Source organism: Delphinapterus leucas, chromosome 8, assembly GCF_059928025.1.
Source record: "Delphinapterus leucas isolate spDelLeu-1000000601 "Yukka" chromosome 8, BTC_Dleu_Yukka2, whole genome shotgun sequence".
NCBI lineage: Eukaryota > Metazoa > Chordata > Mammalia > Artiodactyla > Monodontidae > Delphinapterus > Delphinapterus leucas.
This window is the reverse complement of record NC_143136.1, coordinates 4,920,971-4,947,474: the sequence shown is the minus strand read 5'-3', so window position 1 is coordinate 4,947,474 and position 26,504 is coordinate 4,920,971. Positions and strand designations below refer to the sequence as shown.

Below are 26,504 nucleotides of genomic sequence, written 5' to 3'. Positions count from 1 at the left end.
TGTTTCATTATTGTTAGTGGATCAGCCAGGGTTTCATCTTCCAGAGACAAGCATGAAACCTCTCTGGCCACTCCCGAGCTTGGGTTAATCCACCACGTCGAACGCAGTGTGGAGTCTTCTCTTTACCACCTGTTACCAGAGACTGCAGGTTCCGAGTCATCCTCTGTGTTGCTACTTTTAGGGAATTACTTGGCTTATTCACATTTCTTTGCATCTCTCTTTCCCTACCTCACAGATGGAGAGAAACGAATTTATAAACATATATTTTAAACGTGATTTCTGTTAGATCCTCATGTACAGAAACGCAGTTAACGTTTCATTATACTGGTCTTAAATCTTGCCCATTTACTAACTGCTACTATTATTTCTTGACATTTGTAGATTCCTTGGGGTTTCCTATGTAAGCAATCTTGTAATCTGTGAATGACAGTTTGGTGTCTTTTATCTTTCCAGTCTCCGGATCTGTCACTTCCCTGTTTTGTTTCACTGCATCGGCCAGCAGGGCTGAACAAGGGCTGGTACCGTGAACATTTTGGCCTTGAGAGCCCTTGACCTGGTGTGAAATGATTGCTTCTAACATTTCATCCTTAAGAATAATGGTTGGGCTTCCCTGGTGGCGCAGTGGTTGAGGGTCCGCCTGCCAATGCAGGGGACACGGGTTTGTGCCCCGGTCCGGGAGGATCCCACATGCCGTGGAGCGGCTGGGCCCGTGAGCCATGGCCGCTGAGCCTGCGCGTCCGGAGCCTGTGCTCCGCAACGGGAGAGGCCACGGCAGTGAGAGGCCCGCGTACCGCAAAAAAAAAAAAAAAAAAAAAAAAAAAAGAATAACGGTTCTGTGGGTTCGGATACGTACTCTTTTCCACGGAAAGAGGATTCCCTTCTATTCCTAGTTTGATAAAAGATTTTAATCATATTTTTAATTAAATTTTCCTTCTTCTTTGTCAGGGAGTTATACATTCTACTTCTTTTCTCATAGAGGTTAACCCTGGTATTTTCTCATGTGTACCTAGTTTACCAACGTCTAAAGTTAGTTCTTAACTCCCCTGTGGAACAATGCAAAGTCCTAGGGCATTTTAACTCCAGGGTCCCCATGTCCACTTTCATTTCTCTAGTATTTTGCACCTTCCCCAAATTAGACGTGATAAGGAAAGTAGTATTTGATATAATTTTTATTTAGGTGTATTTCCATATTTATCCATTTGCTCCCTAACCCATCTGGTTCAAACCTTTGTAGAATCTTCTGAAGTGTGTCTTTTACCAGTTCCTCTAGGGAAGGGCTCTTGATTCTTTCAGTTTTTTATATGAAAATATCCTTATTCCACTCTGGTTCTTGAAAGAGAGATTTCCTGTCTCCGTGTGTCGGTTGCATCCCAGCTGCCCTTCTCCTCTCCCCCTTCGGGGACCGAGACCATCTCGTTCAGCCCCTTCCCTGAGCTGTCCCGGGTCCGCTCCAGATGACGCCCTGCTTGGTCCCTTTCGCGGGGTGGGCCTGCGCTCCACGCCTGCTTTTCCACAGCCCCACGATGCACCCCTGTCCCAGGAGCTTTTAACAGCTACAGGGAGAGTCACAGAGCTTCGAGAAGCTGACGGGGGCCGTGGACCCTCTTGTTGGAGAAACGTTACCCCGCGTGAGGCTGGGCGCGCTGATAGGAGAGTCCCTGACCTTCCTTCACGTGCTGTTGAGAACAGGTTCCACAGATTGAGGCCCAGCCCGCCAGCAGGTTGAATTCTAAAAGAGCAGCGATGCTGATGTCACCGAGAACACGATACTGTTGTTATCAGGGTACATAAAGACTTCATGAAAAGGTGGCATGGCCCTGTGTCTGTGGCAGTCGGTGTTGGAGCAGCTCCCCAGACCTGGGTGTGCTTGACAAAGACACAAGCATCCTGTCCCCACCTGCCCAGATCAGTGGGGTCAGGTGGGAGGGGCTCTCAGCCACAGTAGTTGGAGCTGCTTCTCTTCTGAGACGAAAGGGGAGGAGGAGAGGGCGTCTGGAGATGATTGCAGTTGCTTCGGAGACTGAGGGAGCATCCTTGTCTCGGAGGCCGAGGGCTCCCAGTGAGGCAGGGCCTTGAGAAGGGGCGGGGCCAACCCGGCAGCACGGAGCCTTGCAGAGGTCAGGGGCTATGAGGAGTGCTGGGGACACAGGCTAGAGGACCCAAGAGTGTGGAAGGGGGAGGTTTGTGCAGATGCGAGCAAGCCGAGTGTGGGTGACAGAGGTAATTGACGAACGCAGAGGTCAGCTGGGTGGGCAGTAGGCTATTCACATTATTAGGAACACTTGCTCGCCAGGGGATCGTGATGCAGCTGGCCCAGCAACAAGTGATGGGAAACTACCGATCACGTGAGACATGCTGGTGCCTGAAAGTCCAGCTCCACACGTCTTCATGGTTACCTGTGGCTGGTTACGCTGTCTGCACATGGCCCCTGCTCTGCCTTTCATTCCGTGGCAGAGGCCGGAGGGTAGATCAGAACAGGGGACGCACACCAGCGCTCACGGAGGGTGTTGGGCGTGGGCCTGAGCTAGTGCACGTCATTTAGCCAGTGGAAAACACAGCAAAGGAGGCAGCTTTCCCCTCCCATTTTAAGGGTGAGGAAATGAACCCAGCACGGGTTGAGAACTTGTCCAGACTCCAGCATGCCAAGTGGTGGAGCAGGATTTAAACGTAAGGACCCCCCCTTCCTGGTACACAGCGGCCCCTTCAAATCGCCTGGAATTTCACGCGCTCCTCCAGACTAAAACCTTCCCCGCTGTAGCTGGTCTTCTGCCCTAAAAGGACAGACGTCCTCAGGCCTCTGTCTTTGCCGGGGTGTATCTGTGGATTGGCGCACAGGTGCTTATGAAGAAATTAAATTGTATCCTGAGATGAGCAGTGTTCACTTGATTTTCATCCCCCTGTCAATTTCAGCAGCCGGCCACGAGTTGCAATATTACGTCCCTAAGTTGCTTCATCTGTGCCCAGCACAGAGACACTGACATCACACGCTGATTTTCATTTTTCCTCATCCCCTGAGCATTGATTGAAACCTAGCTAAGCCACGCTGGCTTTAGGAACCAAATCTGGAGTGTTGGGAGGTCTGCAGATTCAGATCTCCGCTGCGGGGCGGCCGGTCCTGTGTGTGCCTCGGCCCCATGCAGGCGCGATTGAACCCAAAGGCACTTTCATGACCGAGGGCTGGCGGAGGGGCCATGATCTCATGAAAGCTAAACTCTTCATCCCCACCACTCTGTGTTTCAGAACAAGAAGAAAACTTTGAGTTTATCATTGTGTCCCTCACTGGCCAGACGTGGCACTTTGAAGCCACCACCTACGAGGAGCGAGACGCGTGGGTCCAGGCCATCGAGAGTCAGATCCTCGCCAGCTTACAGTCGTGCGAGAGCAGCAAGAATAAGGTAAAACCCGGAGCAGCCTGCCGCGCCCCCGCAAGGCCCCACCACCAAAATCAAGAGCGGCTGATCCTGAAACGGAAATGGGTGGGGGAGGGGAGAGCCTCGGGTGAGACGTGCAATTGGCAAGACTCTTAAATGTTTCTGAGCAGAATGCAAAATAATTGCAAAGATAAAAAAGAATTGTGTCGATATGTGTCCTCTATCCTAGATTAGTAGCCTAGCTTAACCACGTTCGGGTGGCAGAATATCCCAGTTCAAATCTTTGCTCTCTCGACTCATCCCAAATGTAAAGTATTGACCTTTTATTGGAGATCATAGAATCTTTTGGACCCTTGTGGCTTCTTTGTTCGCACTCATTTTTGCTTTAGGCTGAATACCCTCAGGAAAAGAAGTGCAGACTTAAGAGGAGGCACTGTTCCGTTCTCATAAATGTCTCAAATTCAAATCCACGTCAAGTTAGAAAACTGACCCTTAGTACAGGCTTCGATGAAAAGCACATGCACATATATGAGCATATGCAAAGAGCTTAGGGAAGATAAAATGTCCATTTTCTAAATTCTGTTGATAAAGCCTGGTATGGGGTTTATTCAATTAGAGTTCATTCTTTTGCATTTGTTTAGCCAGGAAAAGCAGACTTTAACCTGCATTTTCTGAATTACTGCCCAATGATATTCCTTATACAAAGGTCATTTTTCTCATTTCCCTTTTCCCGTCAGAGGTCCCTTCACAAATCATTATTTTAATGCTTGGATGTTTTTAACCCCTTCTCTGGGACGCTTTAAAGTCTCGGAGAGCATTTTGAGTTTTCAAACTGTGAACAACCAGAACATTGCCTCCCAACCTGCAATTTCGTTTGTAACCATTTAAAGACATTTCTGCCAATGATTTATGTTCAGCTTTGTCATTAAGAAGGGAGTCTGTCTTTCAAAAAGATGGAGTGTCTTATTTTATTACCCTCTTTAACCAGGGTAAACCAGACCACAGTCATTATTATTATAATGTAATTTGCCTCTCTTTTTTAAAGATGTTTTATACGCACAGTGAGGAGAATCAGGGCCTCCATTTCTGAGCACCTTGGCTTTATTGAGTCACGGCTGCAGGTGTGGCTTCTGAAGCAAACTCGGGATGCTTCCGCATCTCCTGTCGATGGGGGCTGAGGACACCTGTCACCCACAAAGCTCAGGAACTCGGTTTCAGAACAGGCGTTGGGAGGGCACGTGTGGCTGAACAGACAAACGCATCTCCAAATTTTGCGTAAAATCACAGTATCTCAAGTCAGACCCTGAATATATGCCAGGTCATCGGATTCAAGAAGGTGGGGGACGGCACTGGCCTTTTCTGTTTCACACCCTTGCCAGATGCCTCCCAGCTCTCTGTGAAAACAGACAGCGTCACCTCGGCCTGATGCAAGCACCAGCCTTAAAATACTTCCCCTTTTCTCTCGATAGACGTGTGCCATCAAAGGCCAGAGTTCCCCGTGAGAGAAGGACTCACTGTGAGCACTTTGGGCGCTTGGTGAACAGGTGTGACGGTGCACAGCATGGAAATAATAGCCACAAGTAACAGCTGGAGGGGAAAATACAGCCTCAGCTGAGAATGGGCTGTAAGGTGTTCTAGCTGTCCGTGGATAATTCAGAATTGGGAGCAATAGCAGATATACATACGTATGCCCTAGAGATTATAGAGGCAGACAGACACATCTCTGTACGTGCACACACACACTCCAGATGCCAGTAGAAATTGTTAGACACACTTTGAATACTTGGGCATCTAACCAAAGGGAATAAAACCCCAATGATGCATTATGCTAATCAGACAGTAGCAATTAATAAATTACAGTTTATGATTAAGTAGTAAGCAACTGTTTCCCAGCAAACAATTTGACATAAGATGGTTCCATTTGTGAATAATTTTTACACAAAAATCAAGCTTATTCTAAGTGCCCTCTGGGATTTATTTGGCGTTAGCCGTTATATTAAATGGGTGCATCATAAGCCTTAAAACCATGTACGTCCTTCTCCCTGGTCCTCCTGTCTTGACGAATTCATCCTTAGTCAATAATCACGAATTTGTGCAAAGAGTTCGCGATAAGCATACTCACAGCACTGCTGATGGCAGACAGAAGTTGGAAACAGTCTAAATGTCCATCAAGGAAAACTCTAACTAGGTCTTCATAAGTGGAATATTATGCAGCCATTTAAAATGATGCCAGAGTTGCTCTGACCCTTTTCCTAAGGAGTCTCGGTGCTGAAAGACTGAAAATCAGTAACATAGGTAACAGCTACCTTCCAAAATCAAATTTAAACATACAGAAAAACAAAACTTCTGAATATCTATCACATCCGAAATAAATTAAATTAAATTAAATAATGCCAGGGACCATGTGATGGCATTGAGAGGTGACACTATGTCATTAGGCTAAAAAGGCAGGTTCCAAAGCAATGTACACCACACTGGCTTTTTTTTTTTTAAAGCACGTCTATCTGTATACATGTGCTTTTTTAAAAAAGGCCAGAAGAATAGATATCACAATGTTAATAAAACTTAACCATGATAGTTTATAATTTTTATGTTCCTCTTTTCCCCTCTTTGTGTTTTTCTGACTTGCTTAGAGAAGACAAGTAAGTGTACGTTGAAGCATAAACACCCCCAGCCACACACACGTGTGGTCTCCTGACGAGGAATCACGAGATGTGTCTTAGGGCGTGAGTCTCTCATCTGACGCATCTTAATAGGTAGTGCCGACCCGTTCTCCATCTGCTAGGCTCCATCCTAAAGACGTCTAAAGAGGAGTCCCTTGTTGAAATTGCCCTCGTGTTATATTCGCTCACCATCTGTTTGGTGTTTCCCAGGCTTTATTAGCAGGTATATACCTTTTTCTCGGAGTTCTCATATCTTGCGTTTGTTATGTCTCCCTGTATGCCAGTCCCGACTGACCAGCCAGAGTGAGGCCATGGCCTTGCAGTCGATACGGAACATCCGAGGGAACTCCCACTGCGTGGACTGCGAGACCCAAAGTGAGTGTGAGCCAGGACCGGGTGGGGCTTGGCCCTCGGCAGAGGGAGATGGGGTGGTCCGACACAGCATGCATTGCAGCAAACCCACATCTGTCATCTGGCATGTAAGGTTTATAACATGATTTAATGGCTTTTAAGGAACTGAAATATTTTTGTTTAGACTTATATTTTAACACAGTGCCCTTCACACAAATGCCTCTCTGATGGCACTGTAATTCTTTTTTGTTTGTTTGATTTTTTTTAATTTTATTGAAGTGTAGTTGATTTACAATGTTGTGTTAATTTCTGCTGTACAGGAAAGCGATTCAGCTGGACCCGGGTATATTCTTCTTCGTGTTCTTTTCCATTCTGGTTCATCACAAGTCTTGTTTATGCCTCAGGCATCCCCATGAGCCACAGTCACACCACAGATGCTATAGGGATTAGGCCACCTGCCCAGATTCTGTGCCACATCCAGAAACCAACCTTTGGCTTAATCAACGATCATACGTTTGTTTGCTTTTTCCGTAAAAATAGAGTACAGTTGGTTAAATCCTGCCCAGAGACTTCTGGGGTTTGTTTTCTTTATTTCAAAATCATATGTTCTAGATTTTGCTATCAAATGGTCTCTTTTTATTTTATCTTGAATTCACTACACACTAAAAGCATTTGATTGAACTGACAGACTTCATAATTATGCTTTGTGCCTTGGAGCAACCCAGTTTTCCTCCATGCTTTCCGTTGTCCAGGGAATAATGCCACGTTCCCTTTGAGAAAGTCCTTTTGTAGTTCGTATCCTTGAAGTTAAGGACTTACTTCTCATTCTTCACCTTCCAGCCCTGGCACAGTGCTGGGCCCATTCAGTAAAGTTTTTCCAATCATATATTTTTGCCGTTGTTAGGGTCCAGCACCAGGCTAGGGTGTCAGGTGGCCCTGGCATCCCGAGCCTGAAGCCCAGTGGGCGAGGCCTGGACCCAGTGGCCACAAGGCCCGGGGCCATGGAGAAAGGCCGTTAGGGGCACACAGCAACTCAGAGCAGACCTTGTGCAGGAAATGGGCAGGACTGGAGCAGGTGGGGAGGGAGTCATTGTGAGTCAGGGGAGCAGCAGGACGCACAGCTGAATGGCTCTGGTTTGTTCAGGGGAAGAGCAGCTGCTGCTCAGGTAGGAAGCTGGCCAGGTAGGATTTGTGCGACCTAACAGAAAGAACTCAGGATTGTCACAGATAAAAGGGGAGAGCCACCTGGGAGAGACCACTGGTTGGCAGGCAGGTAAGGGCAGGACGGCAAGGCCACGTCTGCGGCCTCCGGGTGAAAGAAGGGGTCTCCTCTTCAGGTATCTTGAGGGACTTCTTTTTTTTTTTTTAGTTTTTTTTTTTAATTTATTTATTGTTGGTTGTGTTGGGTCTTCATTGCGCACGGGCTTTCTCTGGTTGCAGCGAGCGGGGGCTACTCTTCGTTGCGGTGCGCGGGCTTCTCATTGCGTTGGCTTCTCTCGTTGCGGAGCACGGGCTCTAGGCGTGTGGGCTTGAGTAGTTGTGGCTCTTGGGCTCTAGAGTGCAGGCTCAGTAGCTGTGGCTCGCAGGCTTTAGAGCACAGGCTCAGTAGTCGTGGCTCACAGGCTTAGTTGCTCCGCGGCGTGTGGGATCTTCCCAGAGCAGGGATGGAACCTGTGTCCCCTGCATCGGCAGGCGGATTCTTAACCATTACGCCACCAGGGAAGCTCTTGAGGGACTTTAAAGCATCTTCTTTTGTTTGAATTTTTAAATGTTACTTTCAATATGTGTCATGATATGAAGTTAGAAGAGAGAAGTCGTTATTTGAAGTGCGTTTTTATCAGGAAGTTTCAACGTAACATCTTTAAAAGCACAAAATCGGAGACATATCGGAACCTCCATTAGGAGAAACGTCTGCAGTGGTTTCCACTATCATCTACAGGATTGTTTTAACGGGAAGATTCCGTGGCTCCTGAGCTTTGCGGTGTGTGGCCAATTGGAGGTCGAGAGAACATTCTGAGAGCCGGGTTGGGCGGGCGAGTGCCCAGGTGGGGAGGGCAGGTGGAAGAGGGAGGTTGGGGGAGGCTCCGGGGCCAGTTTGTTTAGAATGAGGCCACCTGAGTAGGAATCCAGGGACAAAGTGGGACAAATCTGGAGAGAAAAGAGGTCTTAAACTCCCATTCCTTAAACACATTATCTGTCAGGTCTGTGCCCAGTCCCACCATGCACTGTCTCTTTCCATTCTTGTGACTGTAATAGCTGTTGCTACAGTGTGTCCCACTTACAGGGTGACATGAAGAGTCTGAAGGGTCAGGTTATATACCCCAGGTCACCATAAGAGCCAGCTGTGTAGCAGGATTCAAATTAAGCCTTTGGCTGCCCTGCTGTGTTTTCTCAGAGGACAAGGGGAAGGTCGAGGGGCTGAGGTCAAGGACATGAGAGATGACACATTGGCAAAGGTGTTTTGTTTTTTATGTGTTATTATTATTATTATTAGGGGCATCTGTTTCCTCTTCCCAACCAGACGGTCTCTGAGGTCACAGACCCCTCTTCTTGTATGCCCCCACCATGGTCTCTATCACCACCTTCCTGCCTTTGTATTAGATATTAAGTGAATCACTGGCTGATTTCTGCTGAATGAGCATAAGGCCACTCCTGGTCATTTGCCACTTCCAGAGTGATTCCAAATAAATATGATGTCAGCTACCTGGTTTTTTGTTGACTCTTCAGGTGCGCCTGCGGTAAATGTTGGTTACTCTTGGATGATGGAAGCCTCATTTGCTTCTGTCGGTGGTGAAAGCCATTGACTGTCAAGGTCAGCCCCGTCTTTGCAGACCAGCTGACGATTCTAGCATGAAGCCAGCCCTGGGTCCAAGTCCACAGTCTTCTGACTGTTTCAGCCAGTTTCACACAGGGACTGATCCCACTCAGGGGTCCCAGTGCTGTTCTCTGGACTCATTCAGTGCCCTTGGTGCAGTGTCACAGCCCAAAGCCCATCACCATTTATTCCGAGAATCAGGGTCGATCATCCTGGGTAGTAACCTAACCAAAGGACCGTGTCCGCCATCTTACCAGCAGTGAAGGATGGAGAAACGGGAGTTGCTTTGGTGGTTGCCCTTAAATAAGATCCCTGAAAAGCACACTTCTTCATTGTAGTGTGCCTTTCTTTCATCTTGGAAATTTGCAAATGTGCGCATCATGTCACTCAAAACTTTGATGTGCCCGTGGTTGCAGAGGTGGTCACGTGGGACCTGGTAGCTTTGGGAATGACCCAGCTGTCCCTCAGCACACCTTCTCTTTCCCGCTATCAGCTGCCATCCACAGTAGGCACCAAGTCATGCCTGATTTTGTTTCCATGTGTGTCTGCCTGCTCAAGGGGAGTGCTGCTGTGGAAGTATCCAAAAGTGCATCTTTCTATCCAAACCAATGCTTTCAGTTGTTTCCAAGGCTTTGGTTAAAGCCAGTTGTTTGAAAGTTGCCGCCAACATGTCAGAGCTTTTGAGATGCCTGAGAGAGTTCCAAGTACCGGCCGGGGAGCATTTTCAAGCCATGTGATCCTAGGGAGGGACTGTTGCGTGGGAAGTCCGATTAGCCGTTCTGTCCCTGAGGCCTAAGGACAGTTGGGATGAGTGATGACGGTCTGATTGCATATGGCGCCCTTTTCCTCTTCCCACAGATCCCAACTGGGCCAGTTTGAACTTGGGAGCCCTCATGTGCATTGAGTGCTCAGGGATCCACCGGAATCTTGGCACCCACCTTTCTCGAGTCCGATCTCTGGACCTTGATGACTGGCCCATTGAGCTTATCAAGGTGATGTCGTCCATTGGGAATGAGCTGGCCAACAGCATCTGGGAGGAGAGCACCCAGGGGCGGACGAAGCCCTCGCTGGACTCCACAAGGTAGGGACGTGGGAAGGCATGTGGTTATGGGGCATTCTGCAGGCAGTTCAACAACCAGAAATGACCTTAATGACAGCCACCACTGAAACTGCCCCAGCAACCAGTGGGAAGCTGGTTACCCTGGACAGAAACATCTGTATGAAAAATTGCTCTTCCGCAGACACGGGTAATTCAAACTCCTTAATTTTTTACTCTTGTTTTTACACTTTGGGGATTCCTCTCCCTCTCTTAGAAATGTATTAAGCTTCTAACCTTATGAATATATCACTTTAATTAATATACTTCTAATAGGCATAAGCTAGGCTGTTAACACTAATTATGAATTTTGGATTCTTTAATTTTGTTATTCTTATGTCTTTGATAAGCATCTACTCCATTGGTTCCCCTCTCCCCCCGACCCCCACTAAGTGAGTTTATAGTAACCAAATATATTTTATTTTCTGAAATATATTTCTAACACATTTAATCAACCAAGTATGGCGTAACTTATGGTGGCTCCTCATTAATGTTAATTGTTACCCAGTGTAAAAAACGCATTTATTTTGAGTCCATTCCGTTTCTCATTTTTCATTTACAGCAATTATAAGCCATTTCTTAGTACACATGCATATTTAATGTACCTAAGAGGTGGTAAAATGGCGCGTTTTCTGAGAAAGCCTCTTTCACAGAGGCAGGATGGACCGTCCTGTCTCCACGGCTGTTCGGGGAGCTGGGGGGCATCCCAGCATCTGAAGCAGGGGCACGGGATGGGCTCAGCCTTCACTTCTCAGGTGTGTGCAGAGGTGAAGGGGGAGAAGAGGCCTCCCAGCATCAGCACGGATCTGTCGTGCTGGTGATCAGACAACAAGGAAACCCAGGTGTCCGTCTGTGGTCGGGCCACATGCGAGGGGTAAGAAGTTGGTTTCTACTGCCAATAACATGGAAAACCGGTGGGCTTCATTTCATCAACACTAAAAAATGAATTTGTGGTGCCCCCTTCGGTTCACTTGAGAGAATGAAGCTGGTGCCATTAACCCTGCCCTTCCTATTAGGTGCTCTGTGGGGAGGGGACGGGGGTGCGCAAGAAATGTGCACAAAGTACATCTGTTGAAGATCGAGTAGGTTGGCGCTGTGAGCTCTTTATATATAAGTTACGCTGTGTAATATACACGCAGGCAGCTGTCTTACAGACTGAAGAAATGATACACTTCTGCCGTTTTTCAAATGTGATTTAACACTAATATAGAAATCCGCAGGGTTGTCCACTAGGAGCATTCTTAAAAGATTAATTCATGTTTTAATGTCTATTTTTTCATACATATAGTTTCCTTGGAGGGTATTGAGATCTGAAAAAGAAAAATGATTGGAAATCGGATTGAGTTTAACGTGTGAATGCAGAAAACATTAAGATAAGTTGGGAAAAAATTAACTTTATGCATTTTACTGTTTGTGTGTCAAAGGAGCAGTTATACTATTTTTAATACATGAATTAGAAGAGTTTGGTTGTTTTTCCATCTATCACAGTTAGAAACCATTTAGAATGATTACAAACAAAGACGTAGGTTAATTTTTTAACTGGGAAATATTATATAATAATTTCATCCTCGTAAGTGAAGATGGTGTATGTAAGGGTATTTCATCCTTCTAACTTGTACATTTGAATTAACCTCTTGAGTATGTAACTTCCTCTTCTGTGTAGTGTTATACACGTCGTATCTTTACATTTTAGAGACATTTGAGTCTTTCTTTCTCACAAGTGGAGTCACTGCTGTGAAATCCCTACAGTGAGGTGATGTGGTTACGTCGTATTTCCAGTGGTAACTTGGGGGTTTCTAAGTTCTGTCCATCTCTAAGAAGATAAACGTGTTTGAGAATTGAATATACCTTTGTGCTTTAGTAATTCTCCCAGGGAGTTTTATTTTTAATTAAATTCAGCAAATATTCATTGAGTGCTTCCTCATAGAAAAGAAGTGATTGCTAGGTGACGACCGTAAGTGTGCGGTGGTTGGTGAATGTTCTCAGGGCCAGCTGAGGATGCCAGGACTCGGTGGCGTTCACAGACTGGAGGGATTTGCGTTGCTCCAGGAGGTCCAGGAGAAATGTCATCTGAGCTGACTTTAAACTGTGCTGTGATCTCCAGGCCTAGGGGCGTGGGGAGTGTGTGTGCTGGAGGATGGTAGGGACCTACACACAAACAGGAACGTGGAAGCCTCAGGGCCCATGGGGAGCTGGACCCTTGAACACAGTGAGAAGTGGGGAAGGGAAGGCCATAATAGAGCAAAGGCCTGGTGAGCCGGGCTAGTGTTTTAACAGCGACTCTCGCGGTTGGGCAGAGGGTGGGTTGTTGGATCTCTTTCTGTGTTCGTATATGTTCCGCCTGTTCTCAGGAGAACTAGAGGCAGCCAGCAGCATCCTAGGAAAGGATGGAGACAGGCAAGGAGATCAGTTGGAAGACTGTGGTCCCGGTGGAACGTGGGCAAAGCCTCAGATACACTCAAAGACCGCTCAGTGTAATTGTAAAACAGTCCAGATCCCCAGCTCCTTCACTACCTCCTGCACTTTCCTCAAACAGAATCAAAATCCCAAAGTTTGGGCTGGAATGTCCACATGGAATTCAGTCTGCGGTGTGAGAATGGATATCTAGTCTGGTTCCTGCCTCTCCAAGACAAGGAAAGACACGCCCTCCCACCCACCCTGCCTCGCTCTCTCTGCAGGACCTGTGATCACTAGCACAAAAAAAGCTGGACGGTTCTCTAATGTGGCCCTCAGGTAATACTAAAAAGAAATATTTTAATAAAATTTTATCTCTGTCTGAGGAAAAGCCAAGTGCAATATATCCAGTCTAATTCTTTGAAAGAGGGCCCAGCTGTTTTCCCGAGAAGCTCCATCCATTCTGTCTTGTTCAGAAGATTCATTCTGACAGTGGAATATAATTAGAAATGTGCCATACCTCCCCCAGCACACAGACACACACACACACACACACAGACACACACACACACACACACACACACACACACACACACACACACACACACACACACACACACAGACTCAGGACCATGGAGAAGTAGAACACGACGGATCCTTCTCCAAAGAAACAACTGAAGCCACCTCGCATTGGTGTCACCCAGACGGGCTCCTCTGACCAGCCGTCTGCCCTACTGCTTGCTGGGCCTTCACCCCTGATTAGGGCAGCTTTGGACGGCACGTAATTGGTTCCAGCGATTCTCAGCTGCCCTGAGAACTGCCGTTCAAACTTGAACAGCTTTGAGATCAATCGAAGCTGACGGCGGCAAAGCAGTATTGACTTCCCATTCCTAAACCGGGGAATCATTAGTCAAGAAAAGCATCTTTTAATTAGTCCCAGGAAGAAAAAAAAAATCTTTTTGGATGGATTCTGCAACAACTGCTGTTTTTTTTCCAGTGCATTCGATATTAAATTTATTGTCTCAGGAGGGGAGAGGATGCCCTTCATCCCCCTCTGTAATGGAGGTTTAATTTGGAGAAAGGAGCAGGTAGAGAAGATCGATGCTGTAACAGTTAACTACCTCTGGGGTGGAATCAGAATTCCCCTCTAATTGCTATTGATACCATTTAAGCACACACTTAAAATATTGATTGTAAATGGGGCTGCTGGAGTAGGGGAGAAGTGGTAACAGAATGAACTAGATGTCAGGGCCTTAAGGAGGGGCAGTTTGCTGTCGGCAGGACGGTCAGCGTGTGAGTCGGTGTGTTGCATCTTAGAGTACGTTGTCCTGTGGAGTTGGACGCGGGGCCTGGAGCCACCAGGCAGGGCTCTGGTTCCGGTGTCAGGACACAGCTCGGAGGTAGAGATGTTAAAACAGTCACGTGCGTATTTCCGGAGTGCGTGAACGAATGGGTGAATGAGAGAAAGAGGAAACTGGTCAGCTTGGAATACATGTGTCGGGGGGGCTTTGCATCCTCAGGGCCTCAGGACTCCCCATGTGTCTGTCAGTGAAATTCCCAGCACACGGTGAAGCCGTCTCAAACAAACCTCTCTGTGCATCCTCTCACGCTCGGCCACGCACTGGTGTTTTCGGGGCCGGTCTGCATCACTTAAGACAGGTCCTTCTTGATTCTCATCCCCCTTTTCACTTAGAAGCTTTTTCGATTGACTGCAGGGAAAATAATTTCCCACCAGGACCGATCGGAGCTCTCTGGAACCGCATTCCTCCTGGCAGAAGCCGAACTCAGCTGCGCTGTGCGGCTTTCTCTCTTCATCTTCCACCTTTGTGTCTCCGAGTCGAGGGCTTTGGCCCCGGGAGGGACCAGGGACCAGTTGCTATTTGCATTTCAGGGCAGGTATCCTGTTTACAAGGTGGTTTGGGGCCTGCCGGTTTGGTCTAGGAAATCAAAGGAACCTGGAAGTAGAGAGCTGTGTTCTCAATTCCGTGAAAGAGCCCTTGGGAGAAGCTCTAGGCCCAACTGAAATCACCCTGTCGCCTCTTTGATCCCACATGGAAGGGGACCGAGTTTGCTGATTTAGCGTACGTTCCCTTCCCTCTCTTAGCATCCTTTCTCTGGGTTTCGTTATTTGTCAGTTCACCTGCGCCCCTAAACTCCCCTCTTGTGTTTAACCTCTAAAAAGATGTCACTTCAGGAGGAAGATTGGGGGCCGGACGTCAGGAATCCGCGTGGGAGAGACGGGCTGCTCACTTCCAGGCGGAGCGAGTCTGCCCGGTGATCCAAGTTCCGTGTCCTTTTCATTTCCGAACGCCACTTTCATCTTATTTATGCACATGGAGATATTGATAAAGGGGAAATGTATCCAAACTGAAAATAATTGGATCCCCACCGCTAACTCTGAGATATTAAAAGCAGCACCACTTGGCCACGTCTCTGTCTCGTTAGGTTTGATCATAAGATCACAATATAGTAATCTCAGGCTCAAATTTCTGGCATAAAGATGCACTGATCCAAATGCGGCCTCGGGGAACATGAGGGCCCACGCGGTCCCAGGATTGTCTCATCTTATTATTTTTCAACAGTTCTTGGCCCTGCTGAGGTCAGTGTTTTGTCTCTTTTGAGTGTTCCTCTATGCTTGACACCTTTTCCTATTTTCTTTCCTTAAAAAAAAAGAAAAATGGGCAGGGGGAGAAATGGGGGGGGGGGGGAAAAAAAGGACTTTGCAGTGATGACCAGAACCCATCTGCAGTTGGGTGGCATCTGCTCCCCACATGTCACTTCCCTCATTAACAAGCAATTGAATTAATTAAATGCTACTCAGAACACACATAACAAGCTACCGGCAGTGTCCAAATTAGCACTGATAATCAAGGATGATTTCCTTTATTATCCTGCTAAGTGGTGTGCAGACTCTGATCTCCCTGTCTGCCCTCATCTATTTACATACCCCCAGCTTCTGCCTTTGGAAGCGGAGGTTATCTTACCTAGTTAATTTGCCAGGATCACCGAGCATGGCGAATTGATGCCCTGCCGCCGCTGCCACTGCCACCGCTCGGCCCCCTCCCTTCCTGCCCTCCCCCAGCCCCAGCCTTTGTATCTCAAGCTCACTGATAAATTAAAGGCCACCCCTGTGGTCTCTCAAGTGAGTAATAGAGGCAGAAATTTCATTTTGCAACTGGCTGATTTAATGATCCAAAGGGTAATTAATGGCCTGATTATCTTAATGTTAAATATGTCCAGCAGCAATTACTGTGACCTCCCGCTTGTCAAGGTCCGGGCTGTGCTCTTCTTTCAATTAAGTTCTCTGGGGCTTAATGGTATGAATAAACTCCTGATTCTATCATCCCGGACGGACACAGAGGGTTCAGGGAGCTGGGGGCTCGTTTGGAGTTTTAATCAGCCTGTCTTCGACTCTGGCGATCAGAGTTAACAGTTATAACAAGGACAGCCTCACTTTCTTCTTCCCCGTGCAGGACCCCATCTCCACCTCCCCTCCATCCACCCTTTTGTGTTGTTGTTTTATTTTATTTATTTTCTCTTACGTATTTCCATGCTCGGAGGGAGAATTCTGTTTGCAGAGGGAGCCGCTGTGCTCCATGAGGCTCGTCTCTTCCAATATAAATTATCATGTGAGCGCTGTGGTTTTTCTGTTTGACAGGCTTAATTAATTGGCAGGAGCCCCCGAAAATGACAGTGCCACTAATTGCAACTCAGAGTGCATTTCTGTCATCGTGGCGCGCCTGTCAGCGGGCATGCCCTGGCCCCAGCCGCCGGAGCGGGTCCCACCCTCCCGGCCTCGGGTCCGGGCGGGGACAGTGTCCTGAGTGAGTGGGGACAGTGGCAGGCTCCGAGGAGCCCTGGGTTTGCAGGCACGCCATCCGCGTGCAGGAGCGACGTTTATTGCCAATAGAGTTCACACGTCCGCGGCTCCGCAAACCCAACAGCGGCTCGGGGACCTCGGATTTGACTTAAGATATTTTAGGGACTTCTCAGAGTGGGCCGACATGGAATCAGACCCCGAGAGCCGTAACTCAGCCACCCTCCTTGACGGGGTGGTCCTCATTAGCACGTTGCTAAATGTGCTTGGGCTTACCCGAGCTCTGCACCCAGATCAGAAATACTGCACTATCAATATTAAGTCAGTTAGGGAAATGTACAAATGAGACGCGCATTAACACTGCCTCAGAAAATAATACCTGTAGATTACGGTTGACAAGAGATAGAGCAGTTCCCCTGGTACGCTGCAGGCAGGGAGCGTGGAGGGAATCTGTGCATCGGCAGTGCTCTCCGATTAAGCTCTCAGGATAGACTAGCCCTAATTATAAGAAAGGCGGATCTAACAAGATTCTCCGTAAGGTTAAGTAAAATGCGATCCGCGTTTTACAGCATAACTGTTCCTTCCAGTTGCCTTTGAAGAAGATGGATGAAATAGTGCTGTTGGTTTATTACGTCCTCCTGCCACACACAAACCCGTCTTTTATTTGATCCTGTAGGAAACCAAATGTGGGAGCCAGCTTTGCGACCGGAGAGCTGTCTTGGGTTGAAAACCCCTCTCATTTGCTCTCTGAAATGTAGCCATGGAGACAATCAAGGAATTTTTTATTGTTAAGAATTTTTATTATCATTGGTAGCTGCAAATGCGAGTCACCTGCCAGCATCAGTTTCTTGTGGACGCCCTGACCACTTCCGAGCGAGCCCGCGTCCGTAGATGAAGCAACGTAATGTGGAGGCGAACCGTTAGACTTGAATTCTAGATCGTGGGAGCCCTTCTAAACGGGGGCCTATAAATACTCTAAAACAACTGCCTCTGTTTTGATTCCTCCAAAAGTAGAGCATTTTCCAGAAGGTCATTTCTCTCAGTGGTGCTTTGATCATTTTGCACCAGAAACCTCCTCTCTTCTGAGGAGGGTCCTGCTTTCTTCTTCCTAACAATGAAGAAGAGGCAGAAGCAGACAAGCCTGGGTCCAGGGTTCACAGTGTACTGGGTGCTTTTTCTTAGGACAGAGCCGTCCTACGACACGGGATGACCCCCGTTTCCCATGTGAGAAGGTTGTGAGGTCAGGGTCCTGGAGTCACTTGTCGAGGTTTGCCCGGGACTAAGGGGCAGATCACTTGAACGCAGGACCTGACTCCTGACACTCTGCCCTGGTCCTTCTGCTGCTCCCGTCCTTTTTCTGCTCAGTGTCGTATGGCCACATCCCATGGTCAGTTGTGGCGTCTAGAGGTACCACTGTGTTTACCAGTGTACATTCCCTCTCCTCCCCTTGACCCCAGCTCATACTCCTACCAGCCATTAGTGTGCCGGTGTTTATATATTATTAGTGTAAATGTATTATGTATAATAGCATAACTACGATGTCTTTCCACTTATAAAATCTAATAGCCTCATTCATGGTAACTTAAAGATAATAAAGCATCATTCATTTTAGTTTGCATTCATACAGCAAACCTGATCAAGTCACTCAGTCGTGATTCTCAAGTCTTAATTTTCTGCAGTCAGTGCTAGTCCTTAGAGCTTCTCTGGAAAACAGTACCGAGACCTAAATGTACAGATCAGCCAACGTAGTCACACGGTTCGAGCCCCAGCTTTTCACGTGACCACATCCTTCTCCTGCCTGAACCTCCCTCCGTTCATGTCCCTGACCCGACACTGTCTGTTGAAAACATTTAGCTTGTATTTCCAAAAGCTTCACAATCGTATTTATTATCTGCATGATGAAATAGGGAGCCAGGCCAGAGGATTTCTAGTCCTGGTTTCATAGCCAGCATCTTCTGTGATTTTGATTTTTAAAAACCAGGGAATGTTCTCATTTGTAAAATGAAACTAGTCATTAGCCCACCCACTTAATCATGTAGATTTAACGCTAAAAGAAAATACTATTTATGAAGTTTCCTGGGCTCTTTATCTGGAAAACTCAAATCAGCTTTGTGCCTGGGTCCCTGCATGCTGGCGGTGGGAGAGGCAAGTGGCCTGTGTGCTCTCAGGTGCTGGGGAGGGGCTGCTGACGTGGCATATGCGGTCCGGGTTTATTTTTGCTTTGTAGAGTGGTTTATTGCAGCACCAGCAAGGCACGCTCTTGGACCCCATTCCAAGTGTATCCCCGTGGTGGGGCCCAACGATGTGTTTTAACTCTCTAGGTGATTCTTATGCATATTAAAGTTTGAGAAGCAGTGGTCTACACCAAGCAGTATCCACAAATGCCCACAACCCACCTGGAGTCCCTCTCCCTGTCTTAGCCCAAGTTCCTGGACTTTATTCCTCATTTCTTAAGACCCAGGTATCTGTCCTCTTTCTTTACCGTACTCTGTATCCAATATGCCATCTCAAAGGTGCTACAACCCACAGAGAACATCTCTGTGTCTGCCCCCATTACAAGAAGATTATATACTGTGTTCAAATGTCATTTTCCCCAGGAATGGAAGGTGGGTTCAACACGCAAAAATCTGTCAAAGTAGTATACCACATTAATGGAATAAAGGACAAATGCTATGTACTCATTTCAAGAGATGCAGAAAATACATTTGACAGAACTCAATACCCCTTCATGATACAAACACACGGCAAAGTAGGAATAAAAAGAGACTTCCTCAACCTAAATAAAGGGTGTCTATGAAAAACCCACAGCTAACATCAAACTTAATGGTAAAGTACTGAAAGCTCCCCGCTTAAGATCAGGAACGAGACGAGGACATCCACTGTCACCACTTTTCTTCATCGTTGAAGTTCGAGCCAGAAAATTAGGCAAGAGAAAGAAACCAAAGGCATTCAGGTTAGAAAAGAAGAAGGGGAAATTATATTTGCGGGTGATGTGATCTTATATATAGAAAATCTAAAGGAATTCAAAATAAACTATTAGAGCTAATAAAGGACCTCAGGAATACACAAAATTCAGTTGTGCTTCTATACGTGAGAAATGGACAATTGCATTTACAATATTAATATACTCAAGAATAAAGTTAACCTATATACTGAAAACTACAAAGCATCTTTGAGAGAAATTAAAGAAGACCTAAATAATTGGCAAGACATCATGTTCATGGATTAGAAGACTTAGTATTGCTAAGATGGCACTCCCCAAATGATGTGTAGATGCAACACAACCCCTTTCAGACTTACAGATGCTTTTTTTTTGCATAAATGGACAAGCTGATCCTACAGTTTATATGGAAATTCACAGGACCTTCAGATAGGCAAAACAATCTTGAAAAGGAATAACAAAGTTGGAGCACTCGTATATCCTGATTTCAGAACTTACTACAAAACTACAATAATCCAAGATTGTGATATTGGCATAAGAATAGACATATAGATTGATGGTATAGAATTGAAAGTCTTGGCATAAGCTCGTCCCTCTATGGTTAATTGATTTTCAACAATTCATTGGGGAAAGAATAGTCTTTCAACAGGTGGCGCTGAGACAACTAGATATCCACATACAAAAGAATGAAGCTTAGACCCCACCTCCTGCCGTATACAAAAACTAACTCCAAATGAGTCAAAGACCTAAGTGTAAAAACTGAAACTGTAAAACTTTTAGAAGAAAATAGAGAGATAAAATAGATAAATTGGACTTCATCAAAATTAAAAATTTTAGTGCTTCAAAGGACAATATCAAGAAATTGAAAACAGAGAATGAGTGAAAATATTTGAAAACCACATACTGAATAAGAGTCTAATATGCAGAATGTGTAAAGAATTTGTACAGCTCAGCAACAGAAGACAAGTAACTCAGTTTTGAAACGTGCAAAGAGTTGGAATAGACATTTCTCTAAAGAAGATATACAGATACCCAATAAGCACATGAAAAAAATGCCAGACATCCTTACTGATGAGGGAACTGCAAGTCAGTCCACACTGAGATACTACGGCACACTCACTAAGATGTGGCCATAATAAAAAAGAAGGTCAGTGGCAGGTGTTGGTGGAATGTACAGAAATATGAACCCTCATGTACTGCTGGTGGGAATGTTAAATGACACAGCCACTTTGGAAAACAGTCTGGCAGTTCCTCCAAAAGTTAAACATAGACTTAACATATGACCGAGCAATTCCTCTTCTACGTATATACCTAAGAGAAATGAAAACACGTGTCCATGCAAAAACTTGTGCATGAGTGTTCATAGCAGCATTATTCATAAAAACCAAAGAGTGAAAACAAACCAAATGTCCATCAAATGATGGATATACACCAACTATGCTTCAATAAAATAAAATAAAAAATTTTAATGATGAATGGGTAAACAAAAGATGGTACATCCATACAGTGGAATGTTACTCAGACACAAAGAAACAATAAAACACCATATGTGCTGCAACTTGGATGAACCTTGCAAACATTATACGAAGTGAAAGGAGCCAGACACAGAAGACCACGTATTGTATTATTCCATTTATATGGAGTCGCCTGAGTAGGCAGATCCGTAGAGATGGAAGGTAGATCAGTGATTGCCAGGGGCTGGGGGATGAGCGGCAGTGGTGTCCAGGGAGTGACTGCTTAAAGGGTACAAGTTTTTTGGGGGGGGAGATAATGAAAATTGTCTGCATTTCCATGATGGCGATGGCTCTACAATCTTGTAACTAAACTAAAAGTCCACCAAAGCGTACACGTTTACAGCATGAATTGTAGGGAATGTGAAAAAGTATATGAATTTTGTCAATTTTTTTTAAAAAAGAAGGAATTTCCAAGGAGCACAGATGGGGCAGGGCATTCCACAAAGAGGGAACATTCTGGGCAAAGAGGCAGAAACACACGAGGGTGGCTGAAGCCCGGATGGTGGGGGAAGGTCGGCCTGGCCATCATGTCTGCCCCTCATCTGGCTGGGGGAGCTGCGGGAGGGGGTCGTCCAGCATAGAGCTCTGAGCGGGATTTGCACTGCTACCAAAACCCCCTGCACTTGGGGGGGCAGACCAAAGGAGGGTGAGGCCAGGGAGAAAGAGGCGCCTCATGTCCAGGTGAATTGGTGGGTTGGAATCAGTGATAATCAGTGATATGAGGGCCTTCCAGAGCCTTGAGAGGCCGGGCATGTCACAGCCATTGGCTCCTGGAATCCACAGGACAAACCGATGTCTTTCCCCCTTTAATAGACAAGGAAACTGGCCTGAGAAGCTCAGCCTGTGAATGCAGGAACCAGAATCCTGCCTGGGTCCTGCCGGCTGCACAGCCCTTCCTCAAGAGGCATTTGGACCAAAGGGATCTCAGGGACATAACATCATCAGGGCTCACCCCAGCTGGGGGCCTGGGGAAGGACGAACATCCAAGGTGATACTTAGTTTTCTTTCTTGAGCCACTGGGTGGATGGCGAGGCCTGTAAATGACAGGCAGAACAAATAAAAGGTAATTTCAGCCGTGAAGTCCTGGCAGTTTGATTTCGTGTTAATAAAGGTGGACATTGCACCCGTTTATGCCCCGTGGTTTTGAGGAGGTGGTCAAGCATGGCCGAGGCCCAGCCTTGCCTGTCCAGTCCTGGCTTTGGAGCAGGGTCTCTGGGCTTTAGGGCATACCATTCCAAGCCAGCAGGACAAAGCAAGCTTCTCCCAGCTTCAGAGTCCCGATTTCTCCAAGAAACTGCTTGAGGCCCTGGAAAGTGGGAACAGCAGTGACAGCAGCACTAAAGCTTCCAATAATTAAATGTCGTTTGTAACTGATACAAAATTTCATCAACCTGGAGTCCGGAAGATAAACATCACCTGGAGTACACATCCCTCAGTCTTAGGGACTCACATGAAAAGCATCTCTAATGTGCGTGATCTTATGACCCTTGAGGATGAACACGTAACCATGGTGACTTAGCTGTGACTTTCTCCTCAGGGACCTCCACGTGCTGCCCCTTGTGTTTTCACACTGGTCCTCACGATCTTAGTGAAATTAGGAGATGTCTGTGTTTACGATCAGAGAAGAGGACCCCAGACAGGGAAGGTGACTCCTGTAATCTCACACAGTGCCTGGGAGCAGGCTGAACTTAGCTCACACTGGTCACCTGGAGGCACCGAAGAGAAGTCGGCTGCACGGCTTGTGAGCATGGAATTCTGTCTGCAAATGACCACGGTCCTTGTGCCAGCCTTTCTCAACCCTCTGGTGGTTTTCAGCCCAGGAAGCATTTGGAAATGACCGTGGGGCGGGGTTGGGGGGCGGGTATGACTGTCATTTAGTCCTAGGAGCCTGAGATCCTGAAGCCCCAGACAGTCCTACAAAACGGAGAATTGCTTTGCCCAGAATGCCAGTAGCACCCCTGCTACGGAGCAAGGAAGAGACGACCCCAAACAGCCCTCACCTCCTGAGATCATCAGCGTCTTTTAAATAACACGTGCGAAGGCCTCTAAGAATCCAGTCTCTTTCCCCGGAGTTTTCTCCTGGGGGTGTGGAATGGATAAACCAAGGAAGACGAATACGTTCACATTCTAGAATGTCAGACTCTACCTTTCCAGACGCGTTAAATGAAAATAAGAATAATGACCTATTCCGTAGAGTTTCCGAGGAACCATAATAGAGGCTCAGTAAATACTTGAGAGCTTGTATTTTTAATTATTTGTTTCCCGAAACTAATGTTGGGGCTATGCCACATGGCAGATAAAAGGGAAGTGAAAGTAAGTGGCCAGCCAAAGGTTCCGTGGAGTGTCCATCCAGTGGACGACTCCACACACAAAACAGGGCTGACGTCAGTACTTAGAGATTATGACATGGCATCACAGTTAAAAGATGGACGCACGGCTCCATACGGCTGTGTGCAACCCAGACTCACTTAACAGTCGGAAGACAGTCTGGAGAACTTATGGCGTAGGGCATCCTAGCACTGTTTACAGAAGCGGTGTCCCTGGGACAGAGGAGGTAAAAGTAGGATTCCGATCCCATCGAGGCTGCTCTAATCCAGTGGGAACAGCAGAAAATTATCTGTGATTTTAAAATTCTCAGTCCTTCTGTTACAGTTGTGTCTGTGGACAGTTTTGGTTTCTAACGACCAGCTTTCTTCTTGACAAAGCGTGTGTGAGATTTTTTTTAATCCCCTGGGATCAACCCCGTTCTCCACAGTGGAACAAGAACCAGTGTCTGTGCCATGCGAGGGGGGGCACCTGCACGTAATTTCAGCAGCAGTCCTGACAGAGGAGACCTCCACCCTATCAGGAGAGGACGCCTTTATCCCTAGACTCTGACGTCACAAAGCGGGGTGCCCTTTCCGTGTGAAGTCAGTGTCGAGGGGAGAAGAGTCTCTGTGATTGAGAGGTAGTGGTGAGGGATTAGAATGCAATCCTCGTTATGTTTAGAAACCTATTTCCAAGATGGCAAAGCACCAACAGCCAAGAAGCGGTGAGGAAAGACACGTCCGAGGCAGGGAGCTCCCGGGATGCTCTGTGACACCTGTGAGGTCCTGCGGTCAGAAGAGTTAAAAGGCCCCCACTTGGGCCCACATGTTCAGTGATGACCATGAATGTGTGGTGATCCACGCAGGCCGCTGCCTCTTACGTGGTCATGGGGCTTATGAGAGGCCTTTCCAGCTAGAGATCTTATGGCCCAAAGCAAGGTGACCTTGGCCTCTCACACCCATCACACTAAAGCCATCAAGGCCAGAGACAAGCTGAGCCCCCAAGGCCTGGGGCGGCAGGAGCGCATCTCTAGCAGATGGAAAAGGCTGGTGTTCTCCATGCTCCCAGCAAAGCACAACCTCCAGGATGGACGTGGCCCCTCGGTGCTGCAGAGACCAAATGTGCCAGCTCATCCACTGCCTGCCCACTTCTGGCAGCACCGGGGACGGGCCAGCCGACCCCTCCAGCGCTGGCCCACGCACGAGTTATAGCAGCCCTTGGCATCCTAACGGCCCCGCGCGCAGCCGCTGGGTTCTTACACGGCATCCGGATCTAAGTCTCCAGGAACCCCTTGGAAAGCTGCAGTTGTTGTCCCATGTTATAGCTGAGGACACGGAGGTCACACAGCAGGTACTTGGTGACAGGGAGTTTGTCCCCAAAGCCCACACTCTGAGCCTTGGTGCTTTGCTGCTGGGCTGTTGTGGGGTCGGTAACCAAAGGGAACTGCATGTGACACTGGACAGCAGTGAGACACAGTACAGCTGCCATCGGGCTCAGCAGGACGCAGGATGACCAGGAGGCAGCGTGTCTGTGCCTGTCCCCCCCCACCCCCACCCCCCCCCCCCCCGCCTCCCGTCCATATCAGCTTGGGGCGGGGCCTCACCCTCTCCCACGCCCACCCCCTGCTATGTGGCACGTTGTCCTCTTTCAGCTGCTTGGGGACCGTGATGCCCTCTGAACATGGTGGAGAATGGTGGCCAGAAACACGACAGCCAACATTTTTAGTTTATTGTTCAGGCTCAGCAAACACCAAGGGACCACTCGTCAGTCTCCTTAATCTCCATCTTGATACACTGAGTTCTGATTTCCCCAGATGCGTGTTGGCCCTCGCACCTTCCTCCTCGACGTGAGGGATCACTAGTCGGCTTTGTCAAGTTTGCAGCCTGCCTGTGCCTTGGACTCCATGGCTGTTTTGGGAGAGGAGAGTCCTCTGAGCACTTTGTATGAGGAAAGAGCAGGAAAGGGGGGCATTTTGTGGTGCTTACTGGAAATATTGATCTCGCTTAGACTTGTAACCCAGGCGCAGAAGGTTTTCTTCCTGCAGCAGCCTCCTTACTTGGAAAAAATCTCCTGGTGAGCAGGTGAAGTTGGGAGCGAGCCCGCTGGACAGAGGCAGGGAGATAGGCAGAGAGAAAGCCGGAGGCCGGTTCATGACCCTGGAGAGGCTCCTGGAGGGTGGTGAGCCAACTCCCAGGCCCCAAGCAGTATTGTTGCTGTCACTTAAGGAACACCCATTCCTCATCAGGTTAGTCTCCTAAAGTATCTGGAGGTCAGGAAAGGTGCTTTCGGACATTTATTTTAAAGATAACCAAGATAAGCATAATGGCTTTTCTCGTCCGTCGTCCGTCTGTGGTGGAAGCTTCAGACAGCAGCTCTCGGGAGAGGACAAAGACAGCAGCTATGGAAATGGCCCAAGCTGGGTTCTGGTCCTCGCTCTGCCCCCAGCAGCAAGTTAGCAGACCGTGGCCAGGCCTCGGTCTTTTCATCTGTAAAATGGGAGCAGTAGTGCCTGCTTCCTGAGATGCTTGTGCGTTCAGATGAGAAGATGCACGGGAAGCCCACAGAGGCACTGACTCATCTTCCTGCTGCAGCAGGGGCGGAGGCCGAGATGAGGGCCGACCGGGCGCCTTCCTCTGTCCTTCCAGCCCTGCTGCTCTGCGTGCCCTGCTCCTGACTCCAGCCTCTGACCTGGTCACTTGAAAGGTGGAAGGTGTGTCCTGCTTTCCCCCGGGTGTGAGTCTAGTCCACCTCATTATCCGAGCACTCTTGGACCCTGTCTCCCCACACCCCGGGCAGGGTGGAGGCATTGGGAGGTGGGACCTGGGGAAGGTGGGCCCCTCCGGTGGCCCAGCAGCACCTCTCACCTGCCCCGCAGCACCCGACGGGGGCAGAGCGGGACCGGGAGGGGTGGCGGCTCCCAGGTCATCGTCTGAGCTCCAGGGCAGGCACAAGGGCCCAGGTGCGAATGGAGCAGGTAGAGGAGGGTTGTTCTAGGACAAGGTGAAGGCCAAGCCTCGCTCCAGAGTCATTTTCAGCCCTCTTTAACCTGCAGCCACATTGTCAAATGAGCCACATCTGCTAAGACATGAGTCTCGAGGTCTGATGGTCACCCAGGATTAACCCCCTGCCTTTCTCCCCGAGACTCTCCGAGGAGGTAGCCTGGGGCCGTGCAGAGCCGTGGGAGGGGCACGTGCAGATGCGGGGGCTGCTGGCTGGGGGGCTGCCAGGATGCTCT

The 26,504-nt window shown here is 47.9% G+C and overlaps 1 protein-coding gene across 12 annotated transcripts in view; it reads left to right on the top strand.

The window, feature by feature from the left end:
- AGAP1 (ArfGAP with GTPase domain, ankyrin repeat and PH domain 1) overlaps positions 1–26,504 on the top strand; it is a 556,588-nt gene that overhangs the window by 482,427 nt on the left and 47,657 nt on the right. For 11 of the 12 annotated variants that reach the window (XM_089916180.1, XM_089916184.1, XM_089916182.1 and 8 more), the window contains 3 exons: positions 3,241–3,395; positions 6,319–6,409; positions 10,059–10,281. In XM_089916180.1, coding sequence (XP_089772306.1) covers positions 3,241–3,395; positions 6,319–6,409; positions 10,059–10,281 — 469 coding nt within the window. Of the gene's footprint in view, positions 1–3,240; positions 3,396–6,318; positions 6,410–10,058; positions 13,030–26,504 lie in introns of all 12 variants that reach the window. The other variant, XR_016394007.1, reaches the window with a different exon arrangement.